This window comes from Hippocampus bargibanti, linkage group LG02, assembly GCF_051943395.1.
Source record: "Hippocampus bargibanti isolate YZ-2025 linkage group LG02, ASM5194339v1, whole genome shotgun sequence".
Lineage (NCBI taxonomy): Eukaryota > Metazoa > Chordata > Actinopteri > Syngnathiformes > Syngnathidae > Hippocampus > Hippocampus bargibanti.
This window is the reverse complement of record NC_142735.1, coordinates 503,989-523,151: the sequence shown is the minus strand read 5'-3', so window position 1 is coordinate 523,151 and position 19,163 is coordinate 503,989. Positions and strand designations below refer to the sequence as shown.

At 39.7% G+C, this 19,163-nt stretch overlaps 1 protein-coding gene across 2 annotated transcripts; it reads left to right on the top strand.

The window, feature by feature from the left end:
* The first annotated feature begins 5,520 nt into the window (after window positions 1–5,520).
* On the top strand, window positions 5,521–18,893 carry LOC148901073 (heterogeneous nuclear ribonucleoprotein H-like). Of its 2 annotated transcripts, none has more exons than XM_089019479.1 (11): window positions 5,521–5,670; window positions 6,274–6,369; window positions 6,453–6,608; window positions 7,435–7,578; window positions 9,585–9,723; window positions 12,192–12,373; window positions 12,701–12,828; window positions 13,006–13,141; window positions 14,058–14,135; window positions 17,333–17,425; window positions 17,540–18,893. In XM_089019479.1, exons 2-11 carry the CDS (start codon window positions 6,288–6,290, stop codon window positions 17,638–17,640), a joined length of 1,239 nt encoding a protein of 412 aa, XP_088875605.1. In that variant the 5' UTR covers window positions 5,521–5,670; window positions 6,274–6,287; the 3' UTR covers window positions 17,641–18,893. The 2 variants fall into 2 exon arrangements, with proteins under 2 accessions (XP_088875605.1, XP_088875601.1); XM_089019475.1 differs by having other exon boundaries at window positions 12,192–12,409.
* The last annotated feature ends 270 nt before the right edge of the window (window positions 18,894–19,163 follow it).

Sequence of the window (19,163 nt, the reverse complement as noted above, 5' to 3'; positions counted from 1 at the left end):
TTCTAACAACCAAACACGATACGCACTGTTTCTGAGAAAGGCCGCCTATGGTGAGAATTTTCGCAATCCTATTGGTCCAAACTGATCGATCTATGCTTTTGATTCGCTGCAAATAACGCTCGTCAAACTGGGACTAAAACGTCATGTTAGGTTTACCAATATCACGAGGCTGAATAACGAACGTCAAGAAATGACATGGAAGACCAACTTAAAATTGGTAGCTAGCTTTACCACTTAATCTAAACTCTCTTCGGGACGTCACATACATGTTAACGACAACAGTCAAGCCACAATTAGACCTCTATTAATTGTATTTTTTTTACTTCAACCGATTGCGATTGTCAAAATATAAAAACAACAGAAACGGCCATACGTGCAACTTTAATGTTTTTCTGGCGACGCATTGAAATCGCTGTTCAGTGTACAATAAACTCTTTAAGTTAACAGTATACATTGACATAGGGGAAATTAATACGTTTAAGTAAAATATGATTATCCCTAAACATTTTAAACACCATCGTTTTGAAGAATTAATGACTTGATTGAAAACTTGAATTTGAAATACCAATTTTGCAATTAAGTGCATTGGGACAAAACACAATGAAAAAAAAGTGCACCGCTTAGTGTTACAATAGCCTGTTTTGGGGGCAAGAATCAGCATTTTGGAGCATATTGGCAGCATTTAATTTCACGCCAAATAAGCGATCAATTTAAAAATCAAATATTTTGGCCTTCATCCGGCAGAGTGCATCTCCCTTTTCTGTTGTGAAGCATTGTCGCCATTGTCCAATAACCCATATATTTATGTTTAAGATTTACATTAATATTTGGAATGCATTATTAGTGTGTTGCAACCAAAATATATTAGCTTACTTTCTTATTCTATTTCTTTACAGCTAGAAGTTTTTGGGGGGCTTTGAATCATCTCGAAGTCCATCCTGTTATATGCCCAATAAAATGGAACTTTTATAAGTGTATTTAACATTTATATGAATCTTTACACCAGGGTTGTCTAATTATTTTTTGTCGTAGGACACATTGTAGTTACAGTTTGGCTTGGAGGGCCATTATGACTGTGAATTTTGTGATATATAAATGTTGAACCACCTCCACATACTATATATATATATACAGTGAGCAACAAATGGATGGATAAGTAGGTTTAACACCAGAAGTCAAAAAGAATGAATTGGATAAACATTGTCATTATTACATTTTATTATTTTTTTTAAATTAGGTTCAGACTTTAGCAAGCATCATGGAAGTTGACATGCTTGAATTGCTTACGCCATCTTGATGTCAAAACAACAACAACAACAACAAAAATCAAAATAACAAATAATGTGACACAACACAACAGAAATGGCACAGACAGTCAATCAATCTTAAGCACTTTCTGCACCCTCTTTGTTACATGAAGCCGTTCTGAGAGCATCAAAGCCTCCTTTTCACTTGTGGATCAGGGATGTCATGGTGAAATGGGCATGTCTGCTACAAGCTAAATGTGAAAAGCAAACACGAAGCTGTAGCATCCATTGACGAAAAGTGACTGTCTCACATCTCCTATCCCACGTAATTCCGCTTCAATTCCAAGCCGTGACGGTTCCACATACGCATCGGCGCTCTGCGCTGATGCTCTTTTCTTCTCATCGCGGGCTCCTCAAGCCATGCTGCAGACTGTCCAACAACAGCGATCTTTTTGAACAATACTATCGCTATTACTGTTTGGAGGTGTAAGACTACTAAACAGTTAATCAGTACTGTCATGAATTTTCCAATGAAGGTGTGCTAGATGAGGGCTAAAATTACGATAGAGAAACATTAAATGCTGTGACAAAGACACAAGACAATAATAAAGTCGCCATCATAAACATTTTCGATCCCGCACAACTCATACATCTGTGCCACGATAAAAAGAAATAAAGAACTAAAACCAAGGCTATTTCACCAAGTAATAGGGAAGAGTTAACAGCTTGGCTTTACTGTATTTTTCGGTGTATAAGGCGCACTGGAATATAAGGCGCACCCGCAACGAATGGGGTATTTTCATACTTTTTCCATGTATAAGGCGCACCTTCAATGAATAAAAAACAAAATTCAGATATAACACAGTGATACCTCAGCTTTCAAACTTAATTAGTTGCCAGAAAGTGTGTGTAACGTGAAAAGTGTGTCTTCCAAACATTTATTTCCCATAAGAAACCATAATTTGTAATAATGATATGATTTTCGACTAAATAAGCCTTAAAACTACACAAAATATACCTTATTTTATGTATAATCAATGTGCTATGGTATTGTAATTAAAGAAATAAACTGTACTGTATAATAAAGTTGTTTTAATTACCTTTGTGATGGTCGTTGATGTAGTTGCCTCTTGATGATATCCGAGTGAAGTTGCCATGGTTTCTCAGGGATAATACCCTCACCCACACTGTCCCCTGCTAGCTGCTTTTCGTTAATCCAAATCAACAGAAGTTTTTCGGCCTCTTCTATTGCCTGAGACAGTTGCTTAGACAACACAGAAACACACTTAGCCTTCTTCTCCTCGACCGTAATTTTGTTTTGTGTCCTCTTCAACTGAACACTAGCCTGCGGTGGGGTCTTTTTCGGTCCCAAAAAGCAAAAGTACCCACTCGATAACAAACTACGACTGCACAGAAAAAGTGGGTGTGGAAAAGTGGTCCGGCAACCACGGTGGCGCTGTTTGGCCATGTCCGCCAGCCATTGTGGCGCTCCGTGTGTTTCCTGAACAATACGTAGTTCGGATGCCAAGATTAAATTTTCACCAATTTAATGTTCGTAAGGCAAAAAGTTAATTAGCTAAAGCGTTCGTAAGCCGAGATATAACTGTACATACATATATAGGTTTCCAAAGATAAGGCACACCCCGTTATAAAGCATTACAGTAGACGATGGGAGTACGGACTACTTCTACATGGTGGAAATGGTGGCTGCTGACAGTAGTTGCGAGACCTGTTGTAGCTCAATATTACTTCACATATAAGGTGCACCTGCGTATAAGGCGCAGGGTCATCTTTGGAAGAAAATCAAGGCTTTTGGGTGCGTCTTATACACCGGAAAAAAACGGTACTGTAGCAAAATCAGCATTGACTTTTCCTAAAATAGCCTAGAAACCACTTGGCATGATCGGAGTCAGCTGTATTTCAACTAATCAAACAAGTCTACATTTCTGACGTGTACTTACATTTAATTTGGTAATTCCCTTAAAGGACAACTGACGTCTCCGGACAAGTTGTGTCCATAATTTGTAAAATGGCTTCAAATGACTTCTACTGAGCGTATTTGACAAAGATTCCACCGCATATAGCTATATTTTACGTTTTAAGACTCGCGCTGAATATTCGGGAAGTCTTGTTTTTGAGTTGGTGACAAGTCCGTACGTGACGTCACTGAAGGAACGCCCCTGACCGAAAAAAGGACACATTGTAACAATCCTTCCATCACGTCAATGCATTTTGCTGTACTTGTTTGGACTGAAAACTTTGTGTTGCACAAAAAAGAGGCAGAAGAGGGCGACAAAGCTCCGTGTAAGGAATTAATCAGCCTGTTGAAACGGGCTGATTAATTCCTTACACGGAGCTCTGCCGCCATCTTCTGCATTTTCTGTGACACTAAGCGTCAGTCTTGAGCTATCTAAACGACCCAGAAAACCTTCTTTAATCGATTGCAAACATGTATGCTTTCCTCTTCAAAACTATTTGAACAAGAAAGCATATTTTCCGAATCTGATGCCATTGTTTTGATTCGTCTTGGCGTGACGTCACGACCTGAAGGCAGGACTTTTTGAAAATGCCCAATTCGCATCTCAATTTTTTGTGCAGATTTTGGACACTTGAATGACGTCACTAACTGGGGGCGGGACTTTTTGAAAATGCCCAATTCGCAGCTCAATTTTTTTTTTGCAGATTTTGGACACTTTAAGTCACTTTAAGTCATTTTTATTGGTGTTTTGCATTTGACTAAAAATATCAGCCTGCATGCTTTGGGTATTTTAGATGCTATAAAACGTTTACTGATGTCAGTCGGGAAACAAAAAAGTGATGTGAGTTGTCCTTTAAGTAAAGATTCAGGTAATGGATGACTCACTGAGGGTCCCCGTCACATTTTTACCCAGAGTTGTCACAGGATGCAGATTCATTCAAGGGCTACAAACCTATCAGCCACAACTCAAGCCCACACTTGACCTCGTCTTCAATGTTAGATGTCCATTCATAGATCACAAATGTTAATGTGTCCCTTTGTCTGCCATCTGCAATGACATGAAAGGCATACTGACCAACAGTAGTTTTTGTGTATGTGCTCTATAAATACAGTTGAGAGACATAGTCAAGACTAATTTAGAAGCACTTTGTATCAAGATTAGTGTGCAGTGCCACCAAAATGAGAACATTTGACATTAATGATGACATGTGAGGAGATATAATTAAGAGTGAAAACAGTCAATCTGGTGGGCCGGTCGTCTCGTGGTTAGTATAATAATAATAATAATAATAAATTTCAAAACTCTCAAGGAAATGTATTATTATTAATACATTTAATTTCTACGCGCCTTACAAAACTCTCAAGGACACGTTACAGTCACAGACAAGTATAGGCGCGAAAATAAATTTTAAAAAATGTGTGTGCGGGTGAGCAGCAGCAGCCATTCGCGCTAGCGTTCACGCTACCCGGACGTAACACACCAGCAAAGTTATGAAAGGAAGAGGTAGAAAAACAAAATACAGGAGCTGCTGGAAAGGCAGCCACTCTCTCGGCGCCATCTTGAAGTAAAAAAAAAAAGTAAACAACAAATAATATGACAACACAAAGACACAGAGAGTTCATTCATTCTTTGGCACTTGCTGTACCTTCTTTGTGACATGAAGCAGTTCTCATCGTGAGCACGGTTTCAGTCCAGTCAGCCTGCTGCGATTGCCCAAAGACTGAGATAGATTCCAGCACCCACACCCCTCCCAGCGACCCTAGTGACGATAACGTAGTCTGGAAAGTGAATGACTGAATGAATGGTCAACCTGAACTCACATATAATAATAATAATAATAATAATAATAATAATAATAATAATAATAATAATAATAATAATAATAATAATAATAATAATAATACATATTTTTTTAAAACAGCGATTTTACCATATTGGCATAGACATGGCCGATGTGTGCTAAAGCATCACAGTATGCAATGTTGACCTACTTGTAAGAAATAAAATAATTAGATATAGATTTATTCAATTATTTATTCCTTTGTGGAATAATCTTGTCCATTTTTCAGGCCGCCATCCTGGTATAGGGGATTGCGTCATCCATTTTGGGCGTGAACGCACGATGAGGCGCCTTCCAGGGTTGCCAGATTAGTAGTAAAGAAAGCCTCTTTGAAGATTTCAACAAATATAGCCCGATTTCGATATTAATTTGTATTTGAAGGCAGTTATAACCACCAATAGGAAAAACATATTTTTAAATTAGTTAAATGTGAACTAACACATAGTTACAGCGGCCCACTGAGTTTCAAGGGACTTCCCGCTTCTTCCCTCCTGAAGGAGGATAGTTCAAATGCCTGGCAACCTTCCGTTTGGCTACTTTCTGCTACATCGTACAGGCCTTTGCGTCTTCGATCCGTAGCGTGTTCTCTCTGTGGTTTTAAAAGGTAGGAAATACACTCGCCGCTTCCTTTTTCCTTGTCCAGTTTAAATTCATAACCATTTTGATATAATCACAGCGACTAGTCGGTTCTTGAAACGCATTTACTTATTTATTTCGCAAGCTAACGAGCTAGGCTAACGTTGCGCAGGCTTTGAGGGCCTCTTTTGTTCTTCAACGAGGGTGCGGTAGTTTGCACACTCGTGCGTTGAGAGAAAACTGATCTCCATGTATATTTTTTTCACGTTGTAACTTAACTCTGTGAAACAAATGTTTATATATATCGACATTATTAATAAGGTAGGTCGATCCACCTTTACGACGAATTCATTTAAGTATTGTCTATTGTGAAGCAGCCTCTGAAATCGAACAACGAACATTTGCTGTTGTATACGTACTAACTGTGTGTGCACTGTCCTCAAAAATCCAAAAGTATTAATACGACGCAGTGCTAAATAATAGTAGTCAAAGACTTCCAAGATGTTGCGAATTTGAATTGAACGAAAAACATGCTTCGGTCCTTTGTGACGTTGCATGTATTACATTCAGAGTTAGTCCGAATTTTCAAATCTGAAACTGACTACAATCGAATGATTTGTTTGTTTTAAAGGCTTATGACCAGACATGTCTGATGAAGGGTACGTTGTACGAATCAGGGGTCTCCCTTGGTCTTGTTCGGTGGATGAAGTGCAGAGATTTTTCTCAGGTTGGCTTTGAATTCATTTTTCAAATGAATAAAAAAAGATTGAACAGAAAAATTGCAATGGATATTCCATCCCAAATGTTTAGATTGTAAAATTCTTGGCAATGGCGGCGGCATCCATTTCACCTCCACAAGAGAGGGTCGTCCCAGCGGCGAGGCGTTTGTTGAGTTGGAAGCGGAAGAAGACCTCAAGCAAGCCCTGAAGAAGGATAAAGAAACAATGGGCCATAGATATGTGGAAGGTGAGCATCATTACAGTGGAATCCTGTTTTTTTTTTTTTTTTTTTTTTTTGCCTGTATTTATTCATACCCCCCACAAAAAAAATAAGACTAAGAAAACGAATATTGTTTTACCCCTCCCACATTCTTCAAACACATTTAAATGGAGTTAAACGAAAAAAAGGTATTAAACATATTGTTTAAAGGACAACCGACACCATTTTTTTTTCGTTTCCTAACTGACATCAGAAAAACATTTTATAGCATCTAAAAATACCCAAAACATGCAGGCTGATATTTTTAGTCAAGTCAAAATGAGTTAGTGTCCCAAAACTACTTGAAAATCACCCTGAAAATGGTGAGTTTCAGAAGGTCCCGCCCCCTTGTTCGTGACGCCACGCCAGGACGTCTTGCCTTGCTCTAAAATCAAAACAATGGCTTCAGTTTCGGAGAAGATGCTTTCTTGTTACTCATCCAGTTATGAATATTCAAATAGTTCTGAAGAGGAAAGCATAAATGTTTGCAATCGATTAAAGAAGTCCTCCCATATCAATTCGAGCCGTCAGGACTCCAATGTAGCGTCCCAGAAAATGCACAAGATGGCGCCCAAGCTCCATTGGAAATGGGGCTGATTTGTTTGCGGAGAATTTGTGTCAACTAGTATCAAATTGTCTTGGTGAAAAACACAACGATTCACCATCGCATTATTTATGTGTTTTACTTCTAATTTTGCCATCAACATGGATCAACGCTATGTTTTCAGACCACTGTATGAGGGTTAATTATGCAGAGAATGTGGTTTTGAGCAAATCCTTGTATTTGTGTGATTGTTTTGTGTTCTCACAACAGTGTTTAAATCAAACAATGTGGAGATGGATTGGGTCATGAAGCACACTGGTCCAAACTGTCCCGAGACACCAGGAGATGGTCTAGTACGATTGCGGGGCCTCCCCTTTGGCTGCAGCAAAGAGGAGATTGTCCAGTTTTTCTCAGGTAAGAAGTTTTCTTTATCTGTGACTGTTAATTTATAGAATTCTTTCTTTTTCTTTTTTATTTGAATTCAAAATATAGTAGAACTATTTTGATTTTCCCTCCAGTCGTCCTTAATTGTTTCCCTTGTCGACACTGACCAATTCATGTGTATTACGAACAACCCCGCAGATACTGAGGAATAATCACCCCGTTATCTTAATCATATTCATTCTTCCAATAATAAGTCAGATCGTTTCAAATCAAACAAAAGAATAACAGTGATCTTTAGGAAAACAAGATGTCCTTATTTGCCCATTCACTTTACATTGCCCTCCATTTTGTTTCTGTGATTATCACCAAACAACTCACTTCTTGGTCAGTTTTAAAGCTACAACAATTGATTATTTTGAATACGTATTTGTTAGATTCTTTGCACTTCCGTCACAATTGATTGAATGTGTTTATTATCTGTAGAAAATACATTAACATTTTTGATTATTATAATCAGTAGTTTATTTCAGGAAAGAACAATAGAGATAAAAAAAAAAGCTCACTGAATCCCTGGTCTGTCCTTTCCTCCAATAAATTGCCACCATTAACTAGTCAAGCGATACAAGCAAATCTACAATGTGTTAAATGAGAAATGAACACCAACCTGCAATTTAAAAAAAAAAAAAAAAAGCCTCCATGTTGTTTGATTTAAGACAATGTGACATTTTATCTATCAAAGCCGACCGACACGTCATCAAAGTGATAATCCAGATGTCACCAATTGGGGGCAGGGGGGTTCATATCTACCTTCTGGGTTACTGAAAAATGCAAAATGGCTTCCAATTTTTACATACTAGTTCAAATTAACATGTTAAAAATGCAACAAAAAAAACAATTTATTCGCTTATACAGTGATACCTTGGTTTACAAACTTAATTGGTTCCCAGAAAGCGTGTGTAGGGCGAAAAGTATCTTCCAAACATTAATTTCCCATAGGAAACCATACAAAATTAGAATAATCAGTTTCCAGGTCCCCATAAAACATAATTTTCTACTACATAATCTTGAAAACTACACAAAATATACCTTATTTTATGTATAATAAATGTGCTAGTTTATTGTAATTAAAGAAATAAACTGTATTGTATAATAAAGTCATTTTATTTACCGTAGTGATGGTCGTTGATGTAGTTGCCTCTTGATGATGTCTGAGTGACGTTGCCGTGCTTTCTCGGCAATAATACCCTCACTCACACTGTCCCCTGATAGCTGCTTTTTGTTAATCCAAATTAACAGAAGTTTTTCAACCTCTTCTATTGCCCGAGACCGTTGCTTGGACAACACAGAAACACCCATAGCCACACGTAGCAATCGTGGACTTAGCATACTGGTAGTGGGATGAAAAGTCACACAAACGCATGACTCGTTCGTGTTTCTCGATGATCTCCTTCTGCTCGACCGTATTTTCTTTTGAAAAATTATCTAGAAAATTCAATTTTATGGGGACCTGGGAATGGATTATTCTCATTTTAATGGTTTCCTATGGGAAATTAATTTTGGGGATACACACTTTTTGCCTTACACACTCTGTCTGGGAACCATTTAAGTTTGTAAGCCAAGGTATCACTGTATTTTAAAACCTTTTCAATACATAAGGCGGATTATAAAGCGCATGGTCAGCTATTGAAAAAAAAAAAAATATTTTGGTGCAACTGATTGTTCAGAAAATACGGTAATTTTAATTCATGTCACCTACCAGACTGTCATCAACTCACCCGTATTCCTCTAATGTGCCCTTCCTCATCCTTTTACCCATTCCTCATCGTTTCTTCGACGTATAATTTGTTCAAAATTGCCAATGGCCAATTTACAACTCAACCGGTATGTGTGATGATGTGTTTAGCGTGTTCCATAAGTTTCCTCTCTCTCTCTATTTCTCTCTCTCTCTCTCTCTCTCTTAGAGACATTTCTTTTGTGTGATTGGGCATGTGATTTTAATATGTTCCCCGCTGGGGTTATCTGTCCTTGGGTTGAAGGGTTGGAAATCGTGCCAAATGGGATAACATTGCCGGTGGACATCCAGGGGAGGAGTACGGGGGAGGCCTTCGTGCAGTTTGCTTCACAGGATATAGCTGAAAAGGCTCTAAAGAAACACAAGGAAAGAATAGGGCACAGGTGGGGATGGTTGGTTGGTTGGCTGGAAAATGTGCTTTTTTTTAATTTCTAATGGTGTGCACCTTCAACATCAATTGATTGTCACATTGACTTTTGTTTTAATTTGTCCCACACACACACACACACACACACATTGTTCCTGTTTGTATAATGAAATGTAGCCCATTGAAAAGTTATGGCGCTAAACGGTATGTTAGTAGTAGCCTGATGTGTAGTGGTTTGCATTGGATAATCCCCGAAGGACTCGGAATCCACCTTCACAGGTAACGCTGCCTCGTAAAAAAAAAAAAAAAAACAGGACATGGCTGCCATGGCAACAGTACAGGGCACCTGATTTTTTTTAGTTCTAAGTACCGTATTTTCCGGTGTTTAAGGCACACCCCCAATGAATGGTGTATTTTTGTTTTTTTTCCCCATATATAAGGCGCACCAGACTGTCAGGCAATGAATGAAAAACTTTTTCCAAATACAGATGCTCCCCTACTTATGAACATTCGAGTTATGAACAACTGTACATGCGAACATTTTTGTGGGTATAATAATAATAATACATTTTATTTTAAGCGCCTTTTAAAGCTCTCAAGGACACTTTACAATCACAGACAAGCATAGGTACTATAATAGATAAAATACAATCACAAATAGAATACAAGAAATTAAATATTAGAGATAACAAGAGAGAGCTACACAGAAAATGCTATTTTTAATAGGTGGGCTTTGAAATGGTATTTGAAGGTGGGAAGGTATGTTGATAAATGTTCGGACAGAGATGTTTAAGTTAAATTTTGTATCGTGAAGTTAAACTTCTAATTTATTTCTTATTACATGTACATACTGTGTAGCATTTAGTAATCGCTAGAGTTGTACATGCGCATATCTTTATAGAGCATATATTTTATCAAGTGTTAGTTTTTCAGTACAAACCAATATAGGTTACTTATGCACACCATAAACATACTTATATAAGTCTTAGACAAACATTCCATAGAAAATATACCACTGAAGCAACTTACGAACAAATTCACCTTACAAACGACCGTTCGAAGCGTATCTCGTTCGTAAGTCGGGGAACGTCTGTAAAATATACAAAAATGTTCCTAATATAAGGCACACTACATATGGCGCTACAGAAGAGCCTGTTGTGGCTCAGTATTATTGAACATCTGTCTGTGGAGGCTCTCAGTCGTACAGGAGTGGTCCATCGAGGAAAAGGTTTCTTCAGCTGTCATCTGTACTTCTTTGAAGGTGTCACCCGATGTTTCGTTCCTTATCCGAGAAGCTTTGTCAGCTAACTAAAGTTGTGCCGGTAACTCTGCCCCTGTATATATCTCTAATGGGCAGAGGTGCCAGAACTCTGCTATGATAGATAAAGAAGTAAGATGATGACTGAAGAAACCTTTTCATTATGACTTCACATATAAGTCATCTTTTGAAGAAAATCCATGCTCCTTATACACCGGAAAATACGGTAAATCTAGGTAACCATAAGAAAAGTCTTTAAGGACAACCGACACATTTTTTTTGATTCCTAACTGACATCAGAAAAACGTTTTATAGCATCTAAAATACCCAAAACACATTTTTAGTCAAATGCATAACACCATTAAAAATGACTTAGTGTCCAAAAACTGCCACAAATCAGCTCAAAACTGGGGATTTTCATAAAGTCCCGCCCCCTGTTCGTGACGTCACGGCAGGTCGTCTTGCCTTGCTCAAGAAACAAAACAATGGGCTCACGGAGTTCAGATTCGGACAGCATGCTTTCTTGTTACTCATCCAGTTATGAATACGATTCAAATAGTTCTGTAAAGGAAAGCATACATGTTTGCAATCGATTAAAGAAGTCCTTCCGGATCAATTCGAGCCGCCAGGACTCCAATATAGCGTCCCAAAAAAATGCACAAGATGACGCCAAAGCTCCATTGAAAATGGGCCAGCGAGTATCAAATAGTAATCTTGGTGCAACACAACGATTCACCATCGCGGTATTTATTTGTTTTCTTTCTAATTTCGACATTAACACGATGTTGTCAGACCAAACAAAGTTCCCAAAATGTGTGTCGCTTTCTCGGTCAGGGGCGTTCTCTCTGTGACGTCACTTAGGGCATTGTCATCAATTCAAAAACAAGACTTCCTGAATATTCAGTGCGAGTCTTAAAACGTAAAATATCGTTATATGAAGTGGAATCTTCATAAAATACACTCAGTAGAAGTCATTTGAAGTGATTTTACAAATTATGGACACAACTTGTCCGGAGGCGTCGGTTGTCCTTTAAGGCCATTTTTAAATTAGCTTTTTTTTTTTTTTTAACAGTTAAACGAACATAACCAAGTCAAATATAGAACATAGCCTAAGTCAAATACTGTCTTATTTACGACGGTCTTACACCAAGGCAGTTTGTGCAGAAGCAAAACCCGCCGCTAACCTTTATCTGGCTCGCTGATTGTGGCCTTTCTATGCACGTCAGGTACATTGAGATCTTCAAGAGTAGCCGCGCCGAGGTGCGAACTCATTACGAGCCCCAGCGGAAACCCATGAGCATGCAGAGACCGGGTCCGTACGACCGACCCTCCAGCGGGCGCGGCTACACCATGATGAACCGAGGCGGCTCTTACGACCGATTACGCCGCGGAGGAGGATACGGAGGAGGTGTGTCGAGTGGACGAAGAAGTGAAAACCGATTTGGTGATCAATTGTTTGCAGCATTCTTTCGCACATCAAGTGGTCATGCCATTTGGAGAAAAGAAAATACAGTAAAGTCTCGTTATATCGATATTCAAGGGAGTCTGAAAAAATATCGATATAACCGGGACTATCGATATATCCAACCCTGTTTGCATGTAATTGTCTCCGTGCGTGCATAGAAATAGTATCGATATAACCGGGACTATCGATATATCCCATATCGATATAACGAGACTTTACTGTATCACCAAAACAAAACCATCCTCCTAAAACGATGATATATATATTCAGGCGTTTCGGACAGCCGATACAACGATGGCGGCGGAGGCGGCGGCGGCTCGTCTTTCCAGAGCACCACGGGCCACTGTGTCCATATGAGGGGGCTTCCTTATCGAGCCACCGAGTCGGACATCTATATTGTAAGGCCGCGTTGACTGAGCAAAGGACAAATTACGTGACTGACAAAAAAAAAGCCCCCCACCCTTCAATTTGGTCGTCATCTTTTTTTCTTTTTTTTTTAAACAACAATGCACTGATTGTTTTTTTTTCTTTTTAAGCGCGGTTCCTTTTTTTTATTTTTTGTTGCTTTCTGGCAGTTCTTCTCCCCGTTGAATCCGGTGCGGGTTCATATTGAAGTGGGCCCCGATGGCAGGGTGACCGGGGAGGCCGATGTTGAGTTTGCAACACACGAGGATGCGGTGGCCGCCATGTCCAAAGACAAAGCCAACATGCGTGAGTTTGGCAAAAAAAAAAAAAAAACATCCCACGCCCCCTTTCGGCGACCTAAAAAAAAAAAAAAAAACTCCCAAAAGCGTCAATGTTCCTTAATTTTATTATTATTATTATTATTATTATTACCCATACTAGTAGTCAGAAAGTATAGGACTTATGAGGATGTGCTAAAAATATATAGATATTTTTGGCTATTTGACTGGCTAGCTATTAGCTATCTAGCTGGCTAGCTATTAGCCGTCTAGCTGGCTAGCTGTTGGCTTGCTGGCTATCAATTAGCTATTATTCATTAGCGATCCATTAGCTAGCTGTTAGCTATCTGGCTATCTATTAGCTATCCTTAGCTATCTGGCTAGTTATTAGCTGGCTGGCTGTCTAGCTGGCTATCTATTAGCTATTGGCTGGCTGTTGGCTATTATTTATTAGCTATCCATTAGCTGGCTATCTGTTAGCTGGCTGGCTGGTTAGCTGTTGGCTATCTGGCTATCTTATTAGCTATCCATTAGCTATCTGGCTAGCTATTAGCTCTCTAGTTGGCTGGCTGTAAGCTTTCGAGCTGGATATCTATTAGCTATCCATTAGCTAGCTAGCTGTTAGCTGGCTGACTGGTTAGCTGACTAGCTTTTGGCTATCTGGCTATCTATTAGCTATTTATTAGCTATCTGGCTAGCTATTAGTTGGCTGGCTGTCTAGCTGGATATCTATTAGCTATCCATTAGCTTGCTAGCTAGCTTTCTACTTAATTTACTTTGGGGTTGAGTGAACGCTGGCACGTGTGGCTGCTGCTGCTCACCCACAGAAAAAAAACTATCCTGTGACTGTAAAGTGACCTAGAGTTTTGAAAGGCGCTTAGAAATTTAATGTATTATTATTATTACAGTATTATTATTAATAGTCGTCTCTCTGCGCCCCTCAGAGCATCGCTATGTGGAGCTGTTCTTAAACTCAACAGCAGGTGGCAGTAACGGCGCCTACAGCAGCCAGATGATAGGGGGTGAGTATGGCTCCTAGTGAGGGCTGGTATCGGACTGATTATTGATTAGTCCGGGAGTTTAATAGCTCACGCCAGTCCACTTTTAGAAGTATCAACGGTAGACGCGCAAATACGTAGTGGGCTTATCCTTGTAACCCATCCCCAAAAAGTCATCGTTCCTCATCCCGGTCGGCCACAGTCTGGGTTTCATTGGGGGGTGCACACAAAATCCAGAACCTTGCTCAAAACCGGCATGTTACAAGCATCATCAAACGTAAATATTTTACTCGTTTTAATTTACCCTAAAGCATTCATTTGCTTTTTGTCTCAGAGTGGATTTTTTTTTTTTTTTGTCGTACGCGGATTTTTCCTTTGCTTGTCACTGCCAAAACAATGTGATCAATCCTCAATGGCAGCCAATACGATTGATGGCCCATTGTCCAGAGATGTTCGGTCGGACACTGAACAAAGGCTCGAACACAGGAAGTATAGGTAACATCCGACTTGTGACCGATTTCCGTTCCGACCAAACGGTCGTAAATCCAAATGATCGTTATAAGTTCAAAATGTTGAACAGTGACTTGGCAAACTCCCCCCTCTGGTGCCATCACGCAGTCGATTGCTGTGCGAGAGTGAGATGCTGGCTGGCCAAGATTGTCGTACGCGTTGGCGGCCGGCTAGCGTGTTGCGTTGCCAGGCGTAGGATTAAAATTGTAAAGCAAAGGTTTGGAGGTCGTGGTCATAAGTCGAACCGGTCGTAAGTCAAAATAAATTCAAAATGTTTACTAGAGACTCGTAGGCTAAATGACAGGCAAACTCCCCCTGTGGTGCCAGATTGTCGTACCTGTTACCGGCCTGCTAGCGCGTTGCGGTGCCAGGTGTAGGATTAAAATAGTAAAAATAGGGTCGAAGTTGAGCCGGTTGTAAGTCGGATGTTACCTGTATATGCAAATGTAAGCGATACGTTTGTAAAACGTAGTCTTCTTGATTTGAATACCACAAACCTTGGACGTCCCAAGCACCAACAACTATAAAACAACAGAACATAGACATTTTAATGGGTTGTCCTTTTCCATGATCCGTTCGATTTGTAACCGGGCAAAATGAGCTCTTCCTCTGAAGGAGTTTACAAAGGAGTTCCTAAATTAGTCCAAGGCCAGATCTCCTACACGAAGATGACAGTTTTAACAGGCTGCGTCTGTTCATCTCAGATTGACCCCAGATTTTCTCTGCTTCCATTGTGGGCCTTCTAAGCATTTACACATGATAACTTCTATCTATCAGCTATTCATTCAAATTGAAAAAGCACAGGTGAAGGGTTTCACTTGGGATTTGCTCCTGCTTGTATTTTGTGTGTTTGAGGAAGCTTCTGGGTACGTGTGGATTGCATTTTTATGAACCCATGACTGCGTATGGCATGACGAGAACTTTTGTATGATGAAAGCACCGTATTTTCCGCTGTATAAGGCGCACCCAAAAGCCTTGATTTTCTTCAAAAGATGACCCCGCGCCTTATATGTGACGTTATATTGAGCCGTAACAGGTCTCGTAGTGCGTAACTCCAGCATCTATCTACTGTAGCGACTTATAATGTGGTGTGTTTTGAAAACTTTTATATATTTGGAATACTTTTTCCATTCATTTCAAGTGCGCCTTATACAGCGATAACTCGGTTTACGAACCCCTTGGCTTACAAACCTTTCGGTTGACGAACGTTAAATTTAGGAAAATTCTACCTTGGCATACAAACTATTTTTCGGGATACACACGGAGCTGCCACATTGAGTGATGTGCCGTTGACGAACGAGCCCGTTGTCCTCACAAGATAATGGCAGCTGACTGTTTTTGTCCTCTATTCCCCGCCCCCAGTCTTCGGTTAAAGCCAGGTGATTGGTCAAGAATGCAGCAGTGAGGGGGGGGTGGAGTTAAACATTAAAGAGATAATCAGACGAAAACAGTGAAATTTGGACTATTTTCAACTTTGATAGTTCAAAGGCAGGGTGTAGACTGCAAGGTTAAAATATCCCATCAATCAGGCTCCACAAATAACCCGCACAAGCCATCTGTACGCTTGATGCAAAAAGCTATCAACCCAGCTAAACAGAACACAATTGATGAGGAACAAGGTAAAATTATGGCAGAGAAAGCGCCTACAAGGGATCATTCCTCAAGATGTTACCTGTATATATCGGGCCAGAGTTACCAGCACAACTTTAGTTCGCTGACGAAGCTCTTTGGACGAGGAGTGAAATGTCCGACACCTTTAAAGAAGTACAGATGACAGCTGAAGAAACCTTCTAAGCGATAAATTAGCATAGTTTCACCGGTGTTTATTTTTTTAATGGCTCAGTAGCGCATTTTTCATTGAAACTACACCCAGAAGATGATTTTTGATCCATTTTCCTAGCTAGCTAGCTTGCTATTAGCTATCTATCCAGCTAGCTGGCTACCTGTTTGATATCTGTCAGCTAGTTAGCTGGCTATCGATTAGCTATCTATCTAGCCGGCTATATATTGGCTATCTATCTAGCTCGCTGGCTATCTATCAAGCTAGCTAGCTATTAGCTGGCTGGCTGGCTATTTAGTAGCTATCTATTGGCTGGCTGGCTAGCTAGCTGGCTATCTATTAGCTAGCTAACTGGCTATCTATTAGCTAACTGGCTGACTACCTATTAGCTATTTATTAGCTAGCTAGCTTTCTTTCTATTTGAGTTATTCCGGGTTGAGTGAACGCTAGCGCGTGTGGCTTTTAAAGAAGTACAGATGACTGCTATCTAGATCTATTAGCTATCTAGCTAGCTGTCTATCTGTTGGATATCTGTTAGCTAGTTAGCTGGCTATCTATCTATTAGCTATCTATTAGCTGCTGCATATTAGCTAGTTTGCTGGCTATCTGTTGGATATCTGTTAGCTAGTTAGCTGGCTATTTATTAGCTATCTAGCTGCCTATCTATCCAGCTAGCTATCTATTAGCTGGCTGGATATTAGGTAGCTGGCTGGCTATCTGTTAGCTATTTAGCTGGCTATCTATCCAGCTAGCTATCTGGCTGGCTATTTATTAGCTATCTATTGGCTGGCTAGCTAGCTGGCTATCTATTTCAGTTTCTTTGATGGCTCATTAGCGCCACCTGGCAGCCTATCGGGAATTTTTTGACGCCATTTTTCATTGAAAATACACCCAGAAGATCATTTTTGATCCATTTTTTCTTCCTCATTAGGCAGCCAATCGTCTTACAGCGGCAGCCAATTGAGCTCTGGCTATTCTGGGGGATACAGCAGCCAAGGAAGCATGGGTGGCTACAGTGATTACAGTGAGTGCCGCCGATCGATCGATCGCGATTGTACCCTGAAAAAGCCCCCACCCCCACCGCCGCCTTGGAACTGTGGGGTCCTTCCTATATTGTGTGTTTTCTCTCTCTTGTTAGGTAACCAGGGCGGAATGGGAAGCAGTTACTATGGTGGCAGCGGAGGAGGAGGCAGTAGCAGAAGCTCCATGAACGGACTTGGAGGGGGATGGGGGATGTAGTCCTGTTTTGTTTTTTATCACAGTTGTACTACTATTTTTTTTTTGGTGAGGATTTGTTCTTAACTCTGCTTTTTTTGTTGCAATGTCTCAAACCATAAGTAAACACAAAGTTCGAAGTAAAGTTGTGAACATAATCCGTATGTTTGGTAATTTTTTTTAATGAAAGGGTTGTCTGTTATGATCCATTACGCTCGATCCTATACACTGATACCTCGGTTTACGAACTTTGCGGTTTCCGAACGTTACGTTTATGAAAATTTTACCTTGGCATACAAACTTTTTGGGGGATACACATGAAGATGTCACAATGAGTGATGTCGTTTGCTAAGGAGCCAGTTCTAACTAGAAAATGGCCGCCGGCTTGTTTTGGTCCTCTTCCCCGCCCCCAGTCGTCGGTTAAAGCCACGTGATTGGTCAAGAACGCAGCAGTGACGGGAGGTGGTTTCAACATTAGAGACAGGCAGACGACAGTGAGAGCGTTTGATAGTTCAAAGGCTGAGTGTCGACTGCAAGGTTAAAATATCCCATCAATCAGGCTCCACAAATAACCCGCACAAGCCATCTATACACTTGATGCAAAAAGCTATCAACCCAGCTAAACAGAACACAATTGATGAGGAACTAAGTAAAATTATCGCAGAGGAAGCACCTCAAGATGGTGAAAGAAGGCTACGTTCCTCATCAAGTGTTTAATGCTGATGAAAGCGGCCACTCCATTCCATCAAGCCATCAACGACCATCACAAAGTTCAATAAAACGACTATTATACAGTAATAATAATACCATTTATTATACATATAATAAGGTATCTTTTGTGTAGTTTTAAGGCTTAGAAAAGTAGAAAATTATGTTTTATGGAGTCATGGGAACGGATTATTCTCATTTTAATGGTTTCCTATGGGAAATTAATTTTTGGGATACACACTCTGGGAACCAATTACGTTTGTAAACCAATGTATCACTACATATAAAACATCCCTGTTGCTGGCATTTTAGCACATTTTCTATGTCAGAGTGCATGAACAAATCGTAAGTTTTAGACATCGTTGCTCACTTTTTACAATTTAATTTAGAGCGATGCAAGTTTATCAAAATGATGCGTTGTCATTTGCGGATGTTTAAAGTGTGACTTTTTCTTCACGGGAACCATCAGGAGCAAGCCAATCTGGAATCATTACACTTGAACGATCTTCTGCCTGTAAACGCTGTTTGTATTTTCTGTGAGCAAAGTGAATAAACTAATTGGACAGTCATTGAAATGTGACAAATTTTATTTCATTAAATATCAAGTTACAAAATATGTATTTTCCACCCTTGATTATAGAAAACATCTTCAGTGTACACAATCCACCAGGTTTAAAAAAAAAATAAGGGAATACTTGATTATCTAACTCCCAATATTTTTGTAAGCAGTTTATATTCATACATTCTAAAATAGATGTATCATTCTATACACAATTAGTGTAAAATGTTGCAACTGCAATCATAGTGCATCCCAATGTGAATATCAAAAAGACAATAAT

Excerpts from the sequence above, each read along its gene's own strand:
- LOC148901073 (XM_089019475.1), top strand. The coding sequence starts at position 6,288 with ATGTCTGATGAAGGGTACGTTGTACGAATCAGGGGTCTCCCTTGGTCT. Across the intron at positions 7,579-9,584 it reads GATTGTCCAGTTTTTCTCAG|GGTTGGAAATCGTGCCAAAT; the intron begins GTAAGAAGTTTT and ends CTTGGGTTGAAG. Across the intron at positions 14,136-17,332 it reads CAGCAGCCAGATGATAGGGG|GCAGCCAATCGTCTTACAGC; the intron begins GTGAGTATGGCT and ends CTTCCTCATTAG.